At 42.4% G+C, this 19471-nt stretch overlaps 1 protein-coding gene and 1 long non-coding RNA gene across 8 annotated transcripts in view; one reads left to right on the forward strand and one right to left on the reverse strand.

Annotated features, from left to right (window-relative positions):
* The window catches only part of MYZAP (myocardial zonula adherens protein), an 83827-nt gene extending 77192 nt beyond the window's left edge, over positions 1-6635 (forward strand). For all 4 annotated transcript variants that reach the window (XM_074366191.1, XM_074366192.1, XM_074366193.1 and 1 more), the window contains one exon: positions 5712-6635. In XM_074366191.1, the coding sequence (XP_074222292.1) occupies positions 5712-5808 (97 nt within the window). In that variant the 3' untranslated portion in view covers positions 5809-6635. The remainder of the gene's footprint in view (positions 1-5711) is intronic.
* LOC123612635 (uncharacterized) overlaps positions 1-19471 on the reverse strand; it is a 50041-nt gene that overhangs the window by 28380 nt on the left and 2190 nt on the right. The window lies entirely within an intron of this gene.

Below are 19471 nucleotides of genomic sequence, written 5' to 3' on the forward strand. Positions count from 1 at the left end.
GCAGAGGACGTGTAGACCAGTGGTGCAGTGAGCAGCTTCCTGTAGTGTGTCAGAAGCCTCGGCAACAGTCATTTTCAAGCTGTGTAGGGGGAGGGGAGAGCTTGGAAAAAACGTATTGAATCTCCTGGGGAGAGGCATGTGAAGTTTAACATCCCCTCCAAGCTTCTAACCCACCCCGTTTTAGAAGCTGTTTACCATCCATAGTTGAAAATCGCTGCAGGGTAATGACGGGGAGGAGGGGGGTGTGTTACTGATGGGACAGTTTAGCAAAAGTGCACCTCATAGAAGCAGAAAATTGAGCAGCACTGCTCAAGAAAACAGAGCACATAAAGAAACGAATGATCATTTTTATCACTGCTGTGGGGAATTGGGGAAACTGTCATATAGGAGGAGATGTTTGGCTTGAGTCTTCAAATGTTGGCAGGAATTCATCAGATGGATTTGACAAGGGAAGCATTCAAGACAGAGGGGACAGCTGAGGATGACAGAGCTGTGCAGCGGTGTGGTCAGTGAGGAGAGCTGTGTTTCTTAGCGAGGCCAGGCAGGAGATCTGACAGTAGATGGTGGAGGCCTTTACACCATGCAGAGGAGTTTAGATTCCATTCAAGAAGCAAGGGGGACCCTTTAAAGAGTTTTAAGAACAGTAATACACAGCCAGCATAATACTCAACAGTGAAAAATCTGGAACAAGACAAAGATGCCCACTCTCACCAATTCTATTCAACATAGTCTTGGAAGTCCTAGCCACCGCAATCAGGCCAGGAAAAGACTATGTGCAGATGACATGATATTATACATGGAAAACCCTAAAAGTTCCACACAAAAACCACCAGAGCCGATAAAAGAATTTGGCAAGGTAGCAGGATACAACATTAACATACAAAATCAGTTACATTTCTTTACACTAACAATGAATTAGCAGGAAAAGAAAGTAAAGAAACAATCCCTTTTTAAATCGCACCCAAAACAATAAAATACTTAGGAATAAACCTGACAAGGAGGTGAAAGCCTTACACGTTGAGAACTACACAACACTGACTAGGGAAATTAAAGAGGACTTAAAGAAATGGGAAGGTAGCCCATGCTCTTGGATTGGAAGAATCAATTTTGTTAAAATGGCCAAATTGCCCCAGGCCATCTACAGGTTTAATACGATCCCCATCAGATTACCCAGGACATTTTCCACAGAACTAGAACAAACAATCCTATCTATATGGAATCACAAAAGACCCAGAATTGCCAAAGCAATATTGAAGCAAAAGAATGAAGCTGGAGGAATGACCCTCCCAGACTTCAGAATTCAGATACTATAGAGCTATAAAATAATGTGGTATTGGCATAAAAACAGACACATGGATCAGTGGAACAGAATAGAGCCCAGAAATAAACCCAGAGACCTACTGTCAATTAATCTTCAACAAAGTAGGTAAGAACATAAAATGGAGAAAAGACAGTCTCTTCAGCTGTTGGGAAAGCTGGACAGCTACATGTAAATCAATGAAGTCAGAACACTCCCTCACATCATATACAAAAATAAACTCAAAATGGTTTAAAGACTTAAATATAGGACAAGCCATGATAAATCCCCTAGAAGAAAGCATAGGCAAAGCATTCTGACATAGATCTTAGCAATGTTCTCCTAGGGCAGTCTACCCAGTCAATAGAAGTAAGAGCAAAAATAAACAAATGGGACCTAATTAAACTTACAAGCTTTTGCACAGCAAAGGAAACCATAAGCAAAACAAAATGACAACCTACAGGAAGGGAGAAAATGTTTGCCAATGATATGACTGACAGAGGCTTAATTTCCAGAATATATAAACAGCTCATACGACTTAACGAAAAACCAAACAACCCAATCCAAAAATGGGCAGAAGAACTAAACAGGCAGTTCTCCAGTGTACACATACAAACAGCCAATAGGCAGATGAAAAAATGCTCGTTATCACTAATTATCAGAGAAATGAAAATCAAAGCTATAATGAAGTATCACCTCACACCAGTCAGAATGGCCATCATTCAAAAGGCCACAAACAATAAATGCTGGAGAGGCTGTGGAGAAAAGGGAACCCTCCTACACTGCTGGTGGGAATGCAGTTTGGTGCAGCCACTATGGAAAACAGTGTGGAGATTCCTCAAAAAACTAAAAGTAGACTTACCATATGATCCAGCAATCCCACTCCTGAGTATATATCTGGAGGGAACTCTAATTTGAAAAGATACATGCACCCCAATGTTCATAGCAGCACTATATACAATAGCCAAGACATGGAAACAACCTAAATGTCCACTGACAGATGACTGGGTAAAGAAGCTGTGGTATATTTATACAATGGAATACTACTCAGCCATAAAAATGAATAAAATGCCATTTGCAGCAACATGGATGTCCCTAGAGAATGTCATTCTAAGTGAAGTAAGCCAGAAAGAGAAAGAAAAATACCATATGCTATCATTCATACGTGGAATCTTAAAAAAAAAAAAAAAAGACAAACGAACTTATTTATAAAACAGAAACAGACTCACAGACATAGAAAACAAACTTATGGTTACCAGTGGGGAAGGGATAACTTGAGAGTTCAAGATTTGCAGATACTAACTACTATATATAAAATACATAAACAACAAGTTCATACTGTATAGCACAGGAAACTATATTCAATATCTTATAGTAACTTATAGTGAAAAAGAATATGAAAACGAATATATGTATGTTACTATATAACTGAAGCATTGTGCTGTACACCAGAAATTGACACAACTTTGTAAACTGACTATACTTCAATAAAAATATATTTTTAAAAATCATAAGTAAATAAACAAATGGGGCCTAATTAAACTGGTAAGCCTTTGCACAGCAAAGGAAATCATAAGCAAAACAAAATGACAATTTACAGAATGGGAGAAAATATTAGCCAATGATGCGACAAAGGCCTAATTTCCAGAATATATAAACAGCTCATACAGCTTAATAACAAAAACCCAACTCAATCCAAAATGGGCAGAAGACCCAAATAAGCAATTCTCCAGTGAACACATACAAATGATCAATAGCCACATGAAAAAATGCTCAATATCACTAATTATCAGAGAAATGAAAATCAAAACTACAATGAGATGTCACCTCACACCAGTCAGAATGGCCATCATTCAAAAGTCCACAAACAATACAAGCTGGAGAGGCTGTGGAGAAAGGGAACCCTCCTCCTACACTGCTGGTGGGAATGTAGTTTGGTGCAGCCATTATGGGAAACAGTACAGAGATTCCTCAAAAAACTAAAATTAGACTTACCATATGATCCAGCAATCCCACTCCTGAGCATATATCTGGAGGGAACTCTAGTTCGAAAAGATACATGCACCCCAGTGTTCACAGCAGCACTATATACAATAACCAAGACATGGAAACAACCTAAATGTCCATTGACAGACGACTGGATAAAGAAGCTGTGGTATATTTATACAATAGAATACTATCAGCCATAAAAAAAGAATAAAATAATGCCATTTGTAGCAACATAGATGGACCTAGAGATCATCATTCTAAGTGAAGCCAGAAAGAGAAAGAAAAATACCATATGGTATCACTCATATGTGGAATCTTAAAAAAAAAAAAAAGAAAAGAAAAAAGGACACTATGAACTCATCTACAAAACAGAAACAGACTTGCAGACTTAGTAAACAATCTTATGGTTACCGGGGAAAGGGGGTGGGAAGGGATAAATTTGGGAGTTTGAGATTGCAAATGTTAGCTGCTATATATAAAAACAGATTTTAAAAAACCCCCAAGTTTCTGCTGTATAGCACAAGGAACTATATTCAGTATCTTGTAATAACCTTTAATGAAAAGGAATATGAAAATGAATATATGTATGTATATGCATGACTGGGACATTGTGCTCTACACCAGAAATTGACACATTGTAACTGTACTTCGATAAAATAATAATAATGTATTGTATAGTTGAAATTTGCTGAGAGATCTTAGATATCCTTAATAACCAAAAAGTCACTATGTGAGGTCAATTAGCACAGCTGTCATCTAACTGTAGGAATCTTTACCCAATGTATATGTATATCAAATCATCAGGTTGTACCCATTAAATATATTACCATTTTATTTGTCAATTATACCTCAGTGAAGCTTGAGAAATAAATCAACAAAAGAATTAAGTAAAAAAAAAAAAAAAAGGCTCCAACTGCCCTTTTAGGAAATTCTGATAGCAAAATGGATAGATTTGGAGGCAGGGAAACCATTTAGACTAACATTCTCATGTTCAAAGGTAATTATGAGCCTGAACTACGGCAGTGGCTGAAGAAGAAAAGCAGACAGACGACAAACAGTAGTTACTGAGGTAGATATCACTTTGTGAATGAGTGGACACGGAACGCCAGGGGACAGGGAGTTGACTCTTCCATCTCATGTGTGCAGCTGGTCGTTGCATTAGTTGGAATAAGGAATGTAGCTGGTGTAGCAAAAAGCCCGTAAATCTCGATGGGTAACAAAATAAAGACTGATCAGAGCCCACGGCTGAGGGACATGGCTCTCACCCCACACGGTCATTCGGGAACCTGGGATTCTTCCAGCTAGCTACCCTGCCTGGACTTTGGGGTCCCCTTGGGTCCACTACTGTATCCTCTGCATGAGAGTAAAGAGATTGAGCGTGGAGGATTACGTAGAAGGTTTCTATGGTCTAAACGTGGAAGTAACAGAAATAATTTCTGGCCCACCAAATTGCAAGGGAGGCTGGGAAAGGCAGTTTCATGTCCAGGAGGGGAAAAATGGGCTATTTTCTCAATCTTAGTCACCAAGTCCTGTTAATTCTGCCTCTCAAATATCTCCCTAACCTTTCCTTGCTACTTCACCTCCAGGGCTACTGTTAAAGAGTTCGTGATCTCACTCCCACCTCCTAAATAGCCAGACTCTCCCAAACAACAGTCTGCCTCCAGACTAACCCCTCTGCAGTCAACCCTCGGAGATGCCAAGGAGTCTTCCTAGAACAAAAATAGGAGCATGTCCTGCCCCTCCTTAGAAACGGCTCTCTGTCCCATTCTGAACGCCTTAGCAGGGCACACAGGGCCTTCTCCCCCGGGCCTCGTCTTCTGCCACTGTCATTGTGAGCTCTTTGCAGGGAAAGACCAGGGAGAAGAGGGAGGGCAGAGCTGAGCTGTGGTCCTGCTACAGGGACGTGGCCAACTACCAAGCTGCAGCCTGGACTGGGGGGCACAGATGTCCTGGCCTCACTGTGCTCCACTCTCTCGCCCCCTGCTACCATCTCCCAGCTGGTCCAAACCATCTGGAAGCTGAAGGGTGAGGGAGCCCACTGATGCTGACCTTCAGGCCCGCTTCCCAGGGCTCCGAGTGGGGTGGAGAAGGGGTGGGTATTGAGCCCAACAAGCAAGTGCAGAGGACCTGATGTCCCCATCATAGCACCGAACACATCACATTACAACTGTTTCAGAACAGATCTTTCCCACCGAATTATGGGTTCCCTGAATGCATGCTTTTTATTATTCTGAATCGTCAGTGTCTAGTATAGCTTTTAAAGGTTACTAAAAATAATCATCCCTCTTAGAATATTTAACTGAAATATTCAGCTGTGTTACTGCTGTCTAACTGCTGAAGGAGGATTTCCTAGAGCTGTCTGACCGTATGAAGCGTACGGAAAGTTTTGTTTCGTCCTCCTGACCTGCCTTTTCTCATTTCTCAGCCAAACAGGCAGGACCCGTGAAATCGCCATGCCTTCCAGGAACTATACCCCGTACACACGAGTCCTGGAGTTAACCGTGAAGAAAACTCTGACTTAAGCACTCAGACATGCACTTTTCACAGATGGACAAAGGCCCGGGAACCCTGCAGCTGGAAGTCTGAATGGAGCTGATGGTTGCTTCCTCCTGTACACAGTTTAAACCCCAGTGGAAACTGCTGAGGTTCTGATCCACTTCGAAAACCTGAAGCAAAGTGGAGGCGGAGAGGGAGGTCAGGAGAGAGCAGTTTCAAGGTCATATTTCAAACCCCAACCAGGGTACCCTGCTGTACTGGGCCGTCATCAGCTTTCCACGTTGACACTGAGTCCTGTCAGGAGAATTCCCTCACAATTTATTTTCTGTTTTACTAGACTTCGGTGGGGAGTTTTGAAAAAGGGCATTGACCTGAAATTTCACGTTACTCATGCCAGGATCATTTGTTACAGCATGAAGGTTTTATTTACCCATAAAGTATTAGAGGCAGTGCTTCTCTGCTGCAGGGAAGCCTGTCCACAGGGGCCCGGACACCGGGAAGCGTGACCCAGGGCGCAGGTGCAGGTGCCGAGGACCCGGGCAGAGGTGTGGGAGCCCCGGGTGAAGCCGGTCCTTGGGTGGGCAGACACACTGCATCTGATGTGCTAATCCCTTGGTTTAATTTGTGCCTTACGCCCTTATGGGGCCAGCTGAAGTCACTGTATTTATTCAACCTGTGATTTTTTTCCCCTTTCTTTCTCACTTTCACTGAAAGAGAATCTTGTACGTTGTGGAAATTTAATCACTTACTGTTTTCAGTATCAATTGGTGTTTCTAATTTGTTCACGCACAGTCTACTTTGATATGGTAACCTCTGTCACGTATGCGTAATAAATGCAATATGTTTTGTTCTACTGATGCTGTCCTTGCGTTTCATCTGTGACCACACAGAAGGGGTAGAGATTGGGCTCTGGACTGTCAAGTCAGGGCGTGGTGCGCTTTCAATCAGCACTGACCCTACAATCATTTTATGAACCGTAAGAGAGGACGTGTGTGTGTGTGTTGTGTGTGTATTTAAACCCTGAAGTTTATCTAGTTAACCTACTTTCTAGAAAGACCAAGATGCATTCATGTTTATAAAATACAGGTATCATTGTTACCTAAATGTAAAATCACCCTCCTCACCCCAATGTTCACAGCAGCACTGTATACAACAGCCAAGACATAGAAGCAGCCTAAATGTCCATCAACAGATGACTGGATAAAGAAGTTGTGGTATATTTATACACTGGAATACTCGTCAGCCATAAAAAAGAAAATAATGCCATTTGCAGCTACATGGATGGACCTGGAGATCGTCATTCTTAAGTGAAATAAGCCAGAAAGAGAATGAAAAATACCATATGATATACGTGGAATCTTAAAAAAAAAAAAAAGACACTGAACTCATCTACAAAACAGAAACAGACTCACAGAGATAGTAAATAATCTTATGGTTACTGGGGGAAAGAGGCTGGGAAGGGGTAAATCTGAGAGTTTGAGATTTACAAATGATAACTACTATATATAAAAACATAAAAAATTTCTTCTGTACAGCACAGGGAATTATATTCAGTATCTTGTAATAACCTTTAATGAAAAAGAATATGAAAACAAATATATGTATGTATATGCATGACTGGGACAGTGTGAAATGGACACATTGTAACTGACGGTTAAAAAAAAAAAATCACCCTCGCTTGTGTCCAAGCCCTTACTCCCCAACTTCAGGGAAAAAGAGCCAAAGACAGACAGCAAAGCAACTCAGTTGAGTAAATTACCACGGGTCAGGACAGTATAAAGAGGAAAATGCACATTTTGAGGCCAAATTTGTATTTAAATTGTGGCTTTGGGACCTTCAGCAAGTTATCAAAGTTCTCTGAATATCAACATCATTTTCTAAAAACTTGGGATAATTGCACCAACCTGATAGGCCAATGCGAGTGCCAACTGAGGCAGGTCATGCTGAGGCCCCTGCCCATGCGCAGAGGAGGATGCTGCTGCTCTGAGGTGAGTTTTAAAGCACTGTTGAGTCCTGGCTACCCTCACTCACAGAGACACGCTAGCATGAGAAGCCAGGCCCTCGTGCAGCCCCCAGGATGAGCATTCCAGGAGAGGCAATGCCTGGGACCAAGAGGCAGGGAAGCGGGACTGAGAGTGGCAGCAGGTCCTGAAAACCTGCGGGAGATGCTGGTCTGGAAACAGCTTCTAAATGAAATGCAGTGGCATTAAGAATGTCAGTTTTAATGAGACCAGAGAAGAAATGAAGATTGTTCTAAAAACACTCCACACACCCCTCCCCCTTTCTTTTCTTAAAACAAGAAAAAGGAAAAAATTTCGCAAGCAATTTAAAAACAAAAGAATGCCAGGGATCATTCCACGGTATTAAAGGTAGTCTCTACCTGGGCCCTTTGTATTTTTAAATATACCTTCAACGTGTATAGAATTAAAACATTATCTGAACTATTCAGAAAGACCATTAAAGAGACTTGCTAAGTGGCACAGACTTGAAACGGGAAAAAAAACAGAGATGATCCTTCTCAATCCTCTTTCTAAACTAACCCTAGTGATGCTCAACCCACCTAAGCATAGGTATCGTGCAGAATCGCGGCAATGAACTCTAATATTACACAGCAAATTTATCTCAGTGAAATGAAAAACAGCAGCATAAAGTTTTTTAAAATAAAAAATATCCTATATTAATGCCTCAAATAATATCCTCATTCCAATCCGCCCAGACTTCCTTACACACACACACACACACACACACACCCACACGTTTATCTTGTTTTAGAACACATCCTGGGAAGCAGAATCGTGGTATTCAGGAACAGGGGCTCTGGAGACGGTCTCAGTCACTAGCATGTGCCTTGGACAAATCACAGAACCTCTTCAAGCTCCCGTAAAATGGGGTCAGTGACAGTTCTTTCCCAACCATCCCCCTGGGACGATTAAACGAGTCAGTATCTGCGAAGTTCTTAGAACAGTGCTTGGCACCCAGTAAGCGCTTGATAAGTGCTCTCTATTGTTAATACAGACTTCCGTAACCACGTTTCATCATTTATACATATACAGGGGTGTAGACCCACACCTCTGCTTCTTATAGCTAACTGGATTCCACTTCACTGATGTACTAGGATTCACTCGACCTGTCCCCTGACGTTGGAAATTTGGAGGTTGTCTCTACTCTTTTTTCAGCAATCCTCTGACGAACCACCTTGTACACATGTCTTTGTACCCTTCTTTGCCTGATTGTTTTCTTAGGATAAATCCCTAGAAGAGGACTCGCTGGGTCAAAAGTTATGCACATTTTGGGGAGAGGAAATAACTCAGTGGTAGAGTGCAAGCTTTGCATGCATGGGGTCCTGGGTTCAATCCCCAGAACCTCCCTCAAAAATAAATAAATTAACCAAATTCCTCCCCCTGCCTCTCAAAAGTTATGCACATTAAAATCTTTTGGTGCATCTGGCCCAATTTGGCCCGTGGAAATTTGAGTCCACTGAAACTCTCACCAGCAGGATGAGAATGTGCTTTTCCGACCCCTTTGCCAACACTAGGATTGGGAAATGAGGGTGTATATAAGGTTGCTTGCTTAGGCAGCCCCGTTCCCTGAACAGGAAGTGAAAAAAGTTTCTTCAGGATATTGCCTTCGGATACCTGAGCTCGGGGACCGTGCAGATGTGAGCTGCAGGCCTGGAGGTGTCCCCAGGGCTGAGAGAGGGCCTGGGCAGCCGACAGGAAACAAAAGTGGGCTTAGAAGGAGCCGGTGCCCCAGGATGCTGGAATAAGAGAGGGCCTGCCGCTTGGTGACTCAGAGCCAGGAGTCAGCCATTCTGAATTCAGACCCCGTGTTTGAGTCTGAGTGGGACGTGCCCTAGAGGGTTCACTTCAGGGCTGGCTGGGGAGAGAGGAACGTTTGGGAAGTCTGGAGTTGGGTAATGTGATACGGTCCCCCATTTAGAGGGCACACCTACCAAGACCCACCCCTGAGCTGTTCTATGCATCTTCCCTGGGCACCCTCTTTCTCCCCAGCAAATGCCATTTGCCTGCTCCAGGAACTCCAGGGTGGTCCCCAGGACAGGGGGTGGGCTGCGGGGTGTGACAGGAAGGCAGTCAGGCCACATCAGACCATGTGCTCTTCCTGACATGTGGACTCCAAGGGCCAGTTCAGTCTCACAACCACGTGCCAGGTGCTGGGGAGACAAAGATGTGCACCTCAAGACCCTCATCCTCTCCAAAATTGTTCCCAGTCAGGCTGTCTGCTGATCTTTGCTGTCCCTGAATCCCAGGGGTATTTTTCTCGGGTCACCCCCCCCCGCCCCGGCTTTTCTACTCTCATCAAATGACTGACCACTGTGTCTGTTGCCTTTCTCTCCAGCCATGTAAGCCATTTCCCACAAAGGTGGGACCCATTTCCAACCTCGAGAAACATGGAGAAATCTACAAATGAAAAGGATCCAGGAAGTGCAGTGGCTGGGGAAGTAAAGGGGACCAAGTTACCGGGCTGGGCACAGCATGCAGTCACTGAATCTCGCCAGTAGTTCTGTAAATGACACTAGCAACATTCTGTGGATAAGGACATTGAAACTCAAAGAGATGAAAATGGCCTGAAACCACCCAGGCCTGTGTGATTCCAGAAGACAGGTGGGAAGCCTGGAGCTGGTACTGCCACTCAATCACAATGCTCCCTTGGGCCGGTCACTTCTGCTCTCAGGCGCAGTGAGCACTCCCGTGAGCAGCTGTGCCCAGGAAGGAAATGGAATTGCACCTCCCCGCACAGGCTTGCTGTGCAGATCAAGTGAAATGGCGTTCCCAGCACCATGCCACAGACGTGCCAACCACTGATAAAAACAGCTGCTAGCTGCTATTAGTACTAGCAATTACTGCGAAGGAGGTGTTGCACCATGGATTTTTGCAAACCCAAGGATTTTCTCTTACTGGACACGAAGACTTAGTGAATGATGAATACGTGAGTGGGACTGTGCAGAAGGAAAGGGCAAAAAAAGTTGTGGCTGGATTCAAAGGGGGATAAATACACCTTAGTCTCCTTTTCCTTTTATGCAAATTTGAGAATAACTCACTTGACTTTGTCAGAGAAGGACAAGCCCAAAACAAAGGCTAGAGATGCACTTCTACAGAGACCAGAGGCAAAGAGACCAGAGGGAGACTGCTGCCAAATTGGGAGATAGTTTGTTAGGATTAGATTACTAACACATGGTGTGAGGTATAAATCAAAGAGGTTTTTTGCATATGGATGTCCAGCTACTTGTTTTGGCACCACTTGTCGAAAAGATTACCCATTTTCCACTGAAATGCCTTCGAACTACTGTTGAAAGTCAATTAGCTATACATACGCAGGACTATTTCTGGACACTTTGTTTTGCTACATTAATCTAGTTGCTATCTTTTTTTTTCTTCTTTTTTGGGGAAGGGGTAACTAGGTTTATTTATTTTATTTTATTTTTTAAATTTTAAACCCAGGAATTGAACCCAGGACCTAGCGCATGCTAAGCACTCACTCTACCCCTCAGCTACACCCACCCGCTCTAGTTGCTATCTTGACAACAACCCCACACTGTCTTGATTATCGTGGCTTTATCAGAAGCCTTGAAGTCAGGTAGTATAAGCTTTCAAGTCTGTTCTTTTTCAAAGTTGTTTTGGCTATTTTAGCTTCTTTGCATTTCCATATGAATTTTTACAGTCTGTCAATTTCCACCTATGGGCTGCGGGGGTTTGGACGGACATCGCACTGAACAGGCAGATCACCAAGGAGAAAAGCAAGCCCTCACTGCTGCGGATCAGGCCAGCCTGGAGCTGGTGGGACCAGCTGAGCTCCTGAATGCGGGGCTGCTTCCCTCTTCTTCAGCTGGAAAGGTACCAGGTAAAAACTTCCCTAATATATTTTGGTGAAGGTATGGTATAATCTTTGTGGAATTCTGAACAAAATATTATAAGAAACATTAATTTGTGCCCAAGGGCCATAAAACTGATGTAATTTGAATGCAATAAAATATAAATAAGTGGCAAACAGTTCTTGGGGGTTTTCTCTTAATTTTTCAACACATACTTTCGAGTTTTAACATACAGCATTTACAGCATTCACCTTCCTGAATTAGGGGCGGGAGGGGGGTTGAGAAATAATTAGTAGGCAATTTTTTGGCCCTGGGACTTTTCTTGTAAATGTTTTCTTTGGCAGCCATACTCTTGAGAACAGGAAGTTACTCTCTTGTTACAGATTTAAGACTTTTCTGAGCCAAATAACAGAAAGCTGGATTAGTTCTGAAATGAAGGGAGAAAAAAAACAACTCTCGGCTCTCGCTGGAGATTAATGACATCTTGCAAATATTTTAATTCTCCCCTTTCCTCTTAACTTGCCATCTCCTAAACAAAACACACTCAGCTTGAAAAATCTTAACTGCTCACTTTTTGGCCCAACCCGAAAATAAAATATTTTTATGGTACCCACAAATTTAAACATTTTTGGGGACTGGGGAGGGGAGGAAATTAGGGCTGTCTCAAGTCGACCTTTTTTGTCACAAAATCCCAATATGGAATTTAAAACAGAAAATGTAGTTGTAAAGACATTAATATTTGTACGGTAATCATAAAGATTCATAATTTCCCTTGACCTTTTAAAATGGCGTTTGTTATGGATAAAAATGTTAAATCAAGCTTTGTAAACAATGTCTATATTTTGCCAGAGAGACTTGCAAACAATTTCTTAGGAATTGTTCAAAATATCAGGATTCTATCCTTTGACTAGAGTACTTATCTACAAAACAAGGAAACTGTTTCCCTCCAAAAAAAGGCTGAGTCCTTGTAAATTAATGTCCACTCTCTACACTCAATTCTAGGGGAAAAAACTTGCAATGTCAATGAAAATTGTAATTGGTGGGAACATCAATTCTATGAGTCATCTGACAACCATTTGTAGGGATTCTTGAAACACAGAAGGCCTTAAGAAAACAGATTAAGGGGTGAAGAACACCTTTCTATAACAAGTGATTCAGAAAGCGATCTACTAGTGATCTAGGAAGTTTCCGTGGTATTACAGTCATGGCTCAGCATCGAGAGAAGATAGGGGAATTGGTTCCAGACCCCTCCCATTCCCACAAATACCAAAATGAACAGATGCTCAAGCCCCTTACATAAAATGGTGTCGTATTTGCATATAACTTATGCACATCCTCCCATATAATTTAAAGCATCTCTAGATTACTTACAACACCTAACACAATGTAAATGCTTTGTAAATAGTTGCCAGTGCATGGAAAATTCAAATTTTGCTTTTCGGTACTGTCTACATTTTTTTCCTCTTTCTGAATATTTGGCTTCAAGGCTGTTAAATCCATGGATGTGGAACCCACGGATACGGAGGGATGACTGTAATTGCAGCCTCTCAGAAAAGAAAAGAGTTGGGCTCAATTTTTCATTTAGCTTTGCATCACATACCCAAACTCAAATGTCCTGGTGCCCAAGAAATTTGTATAAAGGTGGGAATGGTCTGTGGCAGGATAATGGGGATAATGGCTAGTGGCAGGAAGGGCGTGGAGGCATGAAGGATGCTCACCAGGATTATAAGAACATGCCCATCTTCAAGTCAAATTCAAAATTATGAATTTGAAAAACTATATGCTGCCAAACAAATTCATCTGTAGGATGGATGTGGCCAGAGACCCACAATTTGCAACCCTTTATTTACATTATCTAATGTATTTCTTTCTGTACATTATAAAGAAGATATTTATTCCTTCAAACCAGCTTTTTCTCCAGTCAGCTTGAAGTGATGTTCCTCCCACATCATTCATTATAGTTTGCTGTCTTCTGATATTTTGACAACTTCAGGGTTTTTTTTTCTTTTAACCTTATAAACAATCTTAAATTACTTAGAGCTGTCACTCATCAGATATAAAAATTAAATTAAGCCCAAGAACTCTAGGTGATGGAAAACATGATTCATTCCTGTAAGATATGAACCATGGGAGTCCAGCAAAGGTTGATAAAACCTGAAACTTCATCAATGTTGGAGGAGTATTTATTTAAAGGGAGCTACCTGCTTCCTGGTTTACTGCATACCAAATATTTCTTCTCAACATTTATGAGCTTAAATAGATGCAGATGTTGTCAAAGAATGTATTATAACATTAATCATCCTAGAATCATATAATTCAAGCACTGAAAGGCATCTTGGAGTTTGTCTGGTTCAACACCCTCATTTTAAACAGGAGAAAGCTGAGGCTTAGGGAAATTAACTGGCCCCAAAGTTAGCAGTACACAAAGCTGCTCTCCGAAAAATCATAGCTGGGGACTGACAAATTTCCCCACACCTCTTCACTTCTTTGATCTGGATCACTTTTACTGTCCTATATACTATGCTTGACTTTCTCTCTTCCAAATTTTGGGGAAGAAAATCAAGGAGAACTTTTTTCCTGAGTCATTCTCCCGGCGGCATATTATATAAGCATCCCAGCTCCTTCTCTCTGATTCCCACTAGCTGAAACTTTTCAGAGCTGTTCTTTTTCATGCAACAGAAAATTAAAGGTGAGCAGACACTTGGTGCTGGCCAGGTCTCATGAGAGGAGAGGGGTGGTCCATTTCCTCTAAGTCCATCCTGCTGCCCATCACCAGTTTCTTTACTTCACAGCCTCGGATGTACATCAGATTGCAAAAAGCTAGACATACAGCGTGCTGGCCTTGCAGTGACCTGGTTCTTCTTTCCTTAAACTAAAAGCAAAACTCTCAAATCCCTCTCCCATGAAACCCGAAAGGAAACTATGAAATCTCACCCTATAGTGTCTTTGCAAATGACCTCCTTTAAATGATACACTGGATGTTTTTTTTATGAAGAATCTTACACAAGGCTCACTTAAGTATAGGAGGGCCTGCCCTCCAGCATGGAACGTGAATCAGTTCTAAGCAGAGTTTGGTTTTGACATCTTCCCTTTTTGCCTGCCCTGCATATTCACCAAATTGTGGAAAGGAGGTCCACTACAGTCTTCCTGCCACCTAATCTCTCAGTTGTCATACTCTCTCTGGTCTACTCTTCGCCTCCAATTGCTCAAAATTCTCTCCATTTCTCCCTTTCCCTCCTGTCAAAGCCCACTCTTTTAGTGTAGGTCACCTGAGCTAGCCTTTTGTAAGAAAACCATCTGGAACAAATTCACACTCAAGTGTAAATGACTGATAGGCCACAGCTCTTCTAGAAATATCTACTGTCTCAAAGGAAGAATCTTGTTAACCTAGTAACTGTCTTATGGAATAAAGTTCAGCCAATGCTTCAAAAAGAAGTGAAATAAGTCAGCAGAGGGGAAGATACTTTAAATCTTGTTCAAGATTCTATCTCCTAATTGTAGTAGAGGGGCCTCAGCTACAATGTCTGTACACTCTGCACCAAGTATCAGTACATGTGATCTTTCAATGACTTTTTTTTTCTGGTTTGTGAGTTTATTCATTTGAGAAATCATAGAAAGTTGCTATTCAATCCCAATAAGTCACCTATCTAACCAGTAACCTTCATTAAATTTGCTAATTAAAAAGTAAAATCACCTGGAACTTTAGAGCATCAAACATTTAATTTTTTTCCCCTGAATTATCTCTTCCTACACTAATCAAAAAACTCACAAAACACTGTGGTGTCCTGAAATGGGAAATCTGTCAACAAACAACACTCAGCCATGTGAAAGTCTGACAAGAAAAGAATTATTTTCCCTTCAACTTGAACCTTATTTGGTTGGGATTTTCTCACCAGAGTTGTCCTATTTTTTTTTTTTTCCTGTGGGCAACTGCCCCCTTGATTAATCCTACTTCCCTCAGTTTTAGTTTTTCCAAGCAGCTGAGCAAACAAAGATGCAGGCAGCCATTTTAACATGCTTCCTCCCTCAAGCCCTCTGGGAAGGGCCGTCTGTTCATCCTGCTCATAAACCAACAGCCTGCATGTGCTTGGAGAAAGCAGCAAGGATCTTCTGTCAGGATTAATTTTAATAGCCCAAAGTCTGCCACTAGGGACCCATGGCCCTGGTAAATGGCTTTAAATTACTATTTGCTGATAAAGAGGGAGATATGAGCTGAAAATTTGGTTCCTCGTTTCAAACAGTTTGGATAACTAATGCAAGAACTTACTTATAGCGTGGAGTGCATGCACTTTACAGCCTCACCCCCTGAGTAGCTGAGGAAAACCTTTTGTTGCAGCGGGATCACAGTGAAATACAAAGAGGAGAGATGTAACCTTTTGTCGAAGTAAAGAACTTTAGAGCTGGAAGGGGAATGAATTTACCGGTGAATTCCTGAGCAGAAAGCTTCCTGTCCAACTTTGTTTCTTATGTCTATGCAGAGAAATGGTATCCTTTTTACTGCCCCTTCAGCTTGTTTGTCTCCCTCTTTACCAGTTCCTTTCTCTCTCCTTTTTTCTCATCCCCAATTCCAACTCCCTCCCTTAGCTTCTCTTCCCTAACTCACCAGGCTCCTGGCAGTCACTTGTGAAGTTCTCCGCTGAGGAACAGACAGAGCCGCACATGGACGGAGGGGTCAGGAGGTCTCAGCACTCGTCTCTCCCTCTGTAGTGAGGCTAGTCCCCACTGCTCCACCTACCCGAGAACGCACTGACCGGAAGGAGGGCTGGTGAATGGCACACAGGTGTCAGCCATCAGTGTTGATACGCCTCAGGTTTACCATCATTCATTTCTCATTAGCTATGGCTGCTACGGATTTGATCCAGCATGTTCCATTTCCACACGGATGCTTTTTTTTAAAACCCTGTTTTTTTAAATCATGTTCTCTTTTTTAAATTATTGAAGTATAGTCAATTACAATGGGTCAATTTCTGGTGTATAGCACAATGTCCCTGTCTTGCATATACATACATATATTTGTTTTCACATTTCCACATGGATGCTTAAATGCACACCCCCCCCCCCAAAGAAAACAGAACTTGTTTCATGATTGTTTATGACTCTTGGTTTCCATCTCTTCTCCATGTGCTCAGCACCTAGCTGGGACACAGCACAAGCTAGCCTCCCCTTTCCTAAGTCAGCTCTCTCATCCTGAAGGCCAGCCATCAATCAAGCCTTGATTTTTTCCTAACAGACTAATTGCTATTGAGCTCTGTATTAGCCAGGGTTCTCCAGAGAAACAGATCCAATAGTGTGCACCCACGTGTGTGTTTGTAGATAGATAATCACATCAGCCACTATCAGAGAGAGATTCATTTTAAGAAACTGGCTCACATGATTATCACTGCCAGGTAGGCCAGCAGATTAGAGACCCAGGAAATTGCAGTTGAAGTCTGAAGGCCGTCTGCTGGCCCAATTCCTTCTAGCTCAGGTGAGGTCAATCCTTGTTCTCCTAAGGGCTTCAACTGATTGGATGAGGCCCACCCACAATATGGAGGCAGTCTGCTTTACTCGAAGTCCACTGACTTGAATGTTAACCTCAGCTTAAAAAAAAACACCTCCACAGAAACAGCTAGAATAATGTTTGACTAAATTTCTTTACTGGCTAAGCCTCTTGGTTACAGACTAGAAAACTAGACAGTTGGTGCATTGGTTGTTCAGAATTCAGATTTGCATTATGACAACTTGAAGTCCTAAGCTCTGTTGTGTAAAAGATTCTATCCCATACCACTGAAAATATCTTCACAGTAATTATGGTTAATGTTTATATTAAAAGCTTAAGATTTGTATACATAAAAGGGACATTTCATTAAGAGGAAGAGGAATATGGGGGCAAGGTGAAGAGAAAAAATCTGAGAGAGATTCCATCAGTTAGTACCTGCTATATGCATTAGGGGAGACAGAAGTACAAATATAGCTCCTCGACAGAATTCAGACTTTACAATTTTGTTCGAAACGAAATCACCATGCACAACACAACTGGAGAAGCATTACGGGTTCTAAGCACTATAGTTATTATGCTCAAAGAGCAATTTGGGTTGGAATAATCTAAGAAGGCTCAGGGAGGAGGTGAGACCTGAGCTAAGGTTTATAATGGGCTGGGGAAAAAGGGACAGCCTTCCACAAAAGCAAAACAGCAGGCGGGGCAGTGGGGGGCAAAATTCTGAGGCTTGAGAGAAAAGCGTCCTTGCTTTTGAGACAGGAAGGAAGGGGACAAGGCAAACCATTCAAGAAACAACACAGCAGTTAACACCAATGTGGCGTAAAATTCAACTCCCAACAGGCCTTGAGGCCCAAAATGGCAGGAGATTTGACTTCTAGGAGACCTTGAGCTTCATTATACACTCATTGTAATATATGAACATGGTAAATGACACAACCACAGGTGCCATGACAGTCCAGAGGCTAACCATAAAAGGTCAAAAAGTGGGCAGTGGCCCAATTCCTGAGAATCCTAGGCCCTTCCCCCAAAGTAGGTGGAATAATCCTCCCACTTGTTAGCAACATGAAGCTACTGAGCCCATAAAAACTAGCAACAATGTGCCTCTCGGCCTCTTGCTCCCCTGCCTTCCAAAATGGTCCGCTTGTCTATGGAGTATATCTACTGAGTACCCAACCCCTACACCTCATGGCCTTTCTCTTGCCTTCTGAAAATGCCTGCACTCTGTCTATGGAGTATGTATCTTTTTGAACAAATAAATCTACCTTTACTCAACTGGGGCTCGCTCTTGAATTCTTTCCTGCATGAAGCCAAGGACCCACACTTGACGGGACGCGTCCCAGGGACTCAACTGAGACCTGGGATACGGCTATCCTCTCTCCTGCATCACTTTGAGGGCACCTGTGGCCCAGGATCAGAAAAAGGGGTTCAGTACTGTGGGGGAAATAAAGGCCTTCAGCTGTGGTCAGAGGAAGGCTTCAGGGGAGCTTGCCAGGGAACGGCTACCTGACAAGGGCTTTACTCAAGTATTTCTCATTTAGCTAGGGCTGGAGCAGGTTACTGAAATCCTTGGGCTTCAAAGCAGAGCTTATTTGAGAATTTTGATACATTAATTAATCTGATCAGAATGGACTAGATTGCAATGATACAGACATAGCTGCAACTATGCTCCCTAAAGTAGCTTCAGATTTTATCTAGAGATTCTGTCTAATTGGGACAGAACTGCCTCTTGTTTATTATAGCACCTTACATAGGATTCAGAAAATGCAAATTTTCCGTATCAAAGAAGAGGGGTTTCTGATGTTGGAGTTTATGGGGTCTTTTAAATCTCCCAATTGATGTCTATTGTGACTCCAGCATGCTTCCTACTATTTCCTCTGGGACACAGCTCTCCAGGCTGAACTATAAAGAAAAGGTAAGGGTTAGGTGTGATGCTTACTACACTGCTTTCCCCAACAGCCTAAAAAACTTTCTAACAATTTGGAAGAAGGGGATTTTCAAATTGGTGTGGTAGAAAGAGCAGCTGGACATCTGAGTTTAAAATGTAGTGCTGTCACTTACTAGTTTTGTGCCCTGGGAAAACTTGCCTCAGCTTTTGTGCCTCCGTTTTTCTGTAAGCAAAATAGGGAATTGAGGAAGAGGTTCTCAACTGGCTTGTACAGCACCTCCCACCTCCATCACCCCTTGTGAGTCTTTGGAAGCGTGTGTGTTGGGTGGGGGTGCGTTTGGATTGTTAATGAGGACTCGGGAATGCCAAAGCTACTACTGGACTGAAGCCAAACACCAAATGTCTTGCAGTGCCTGAGGGAGTGCCGCAAATGAAGAAAAGCCCTGCTCCCATTGCCATAAAGCCCATTACGAAACGCTGATGGTCACTGAGGAT

Source organism: Camelus bactrianus, chromosome 6, assembly GCF_048773025.1.
Source record: "Camelus bactrianus isolate YW-2024 breed Bactrian camel chromosome 6, ASM4877302v1, whole genome shotgun sequence".
Classification (NCBI taxonomy): domain Eukaryota; kingdom Metazoa; phylum Chordata; class Mammalia; order Artiodactyla; family Camelidae; genus Camelus; species Camelus bactrianus.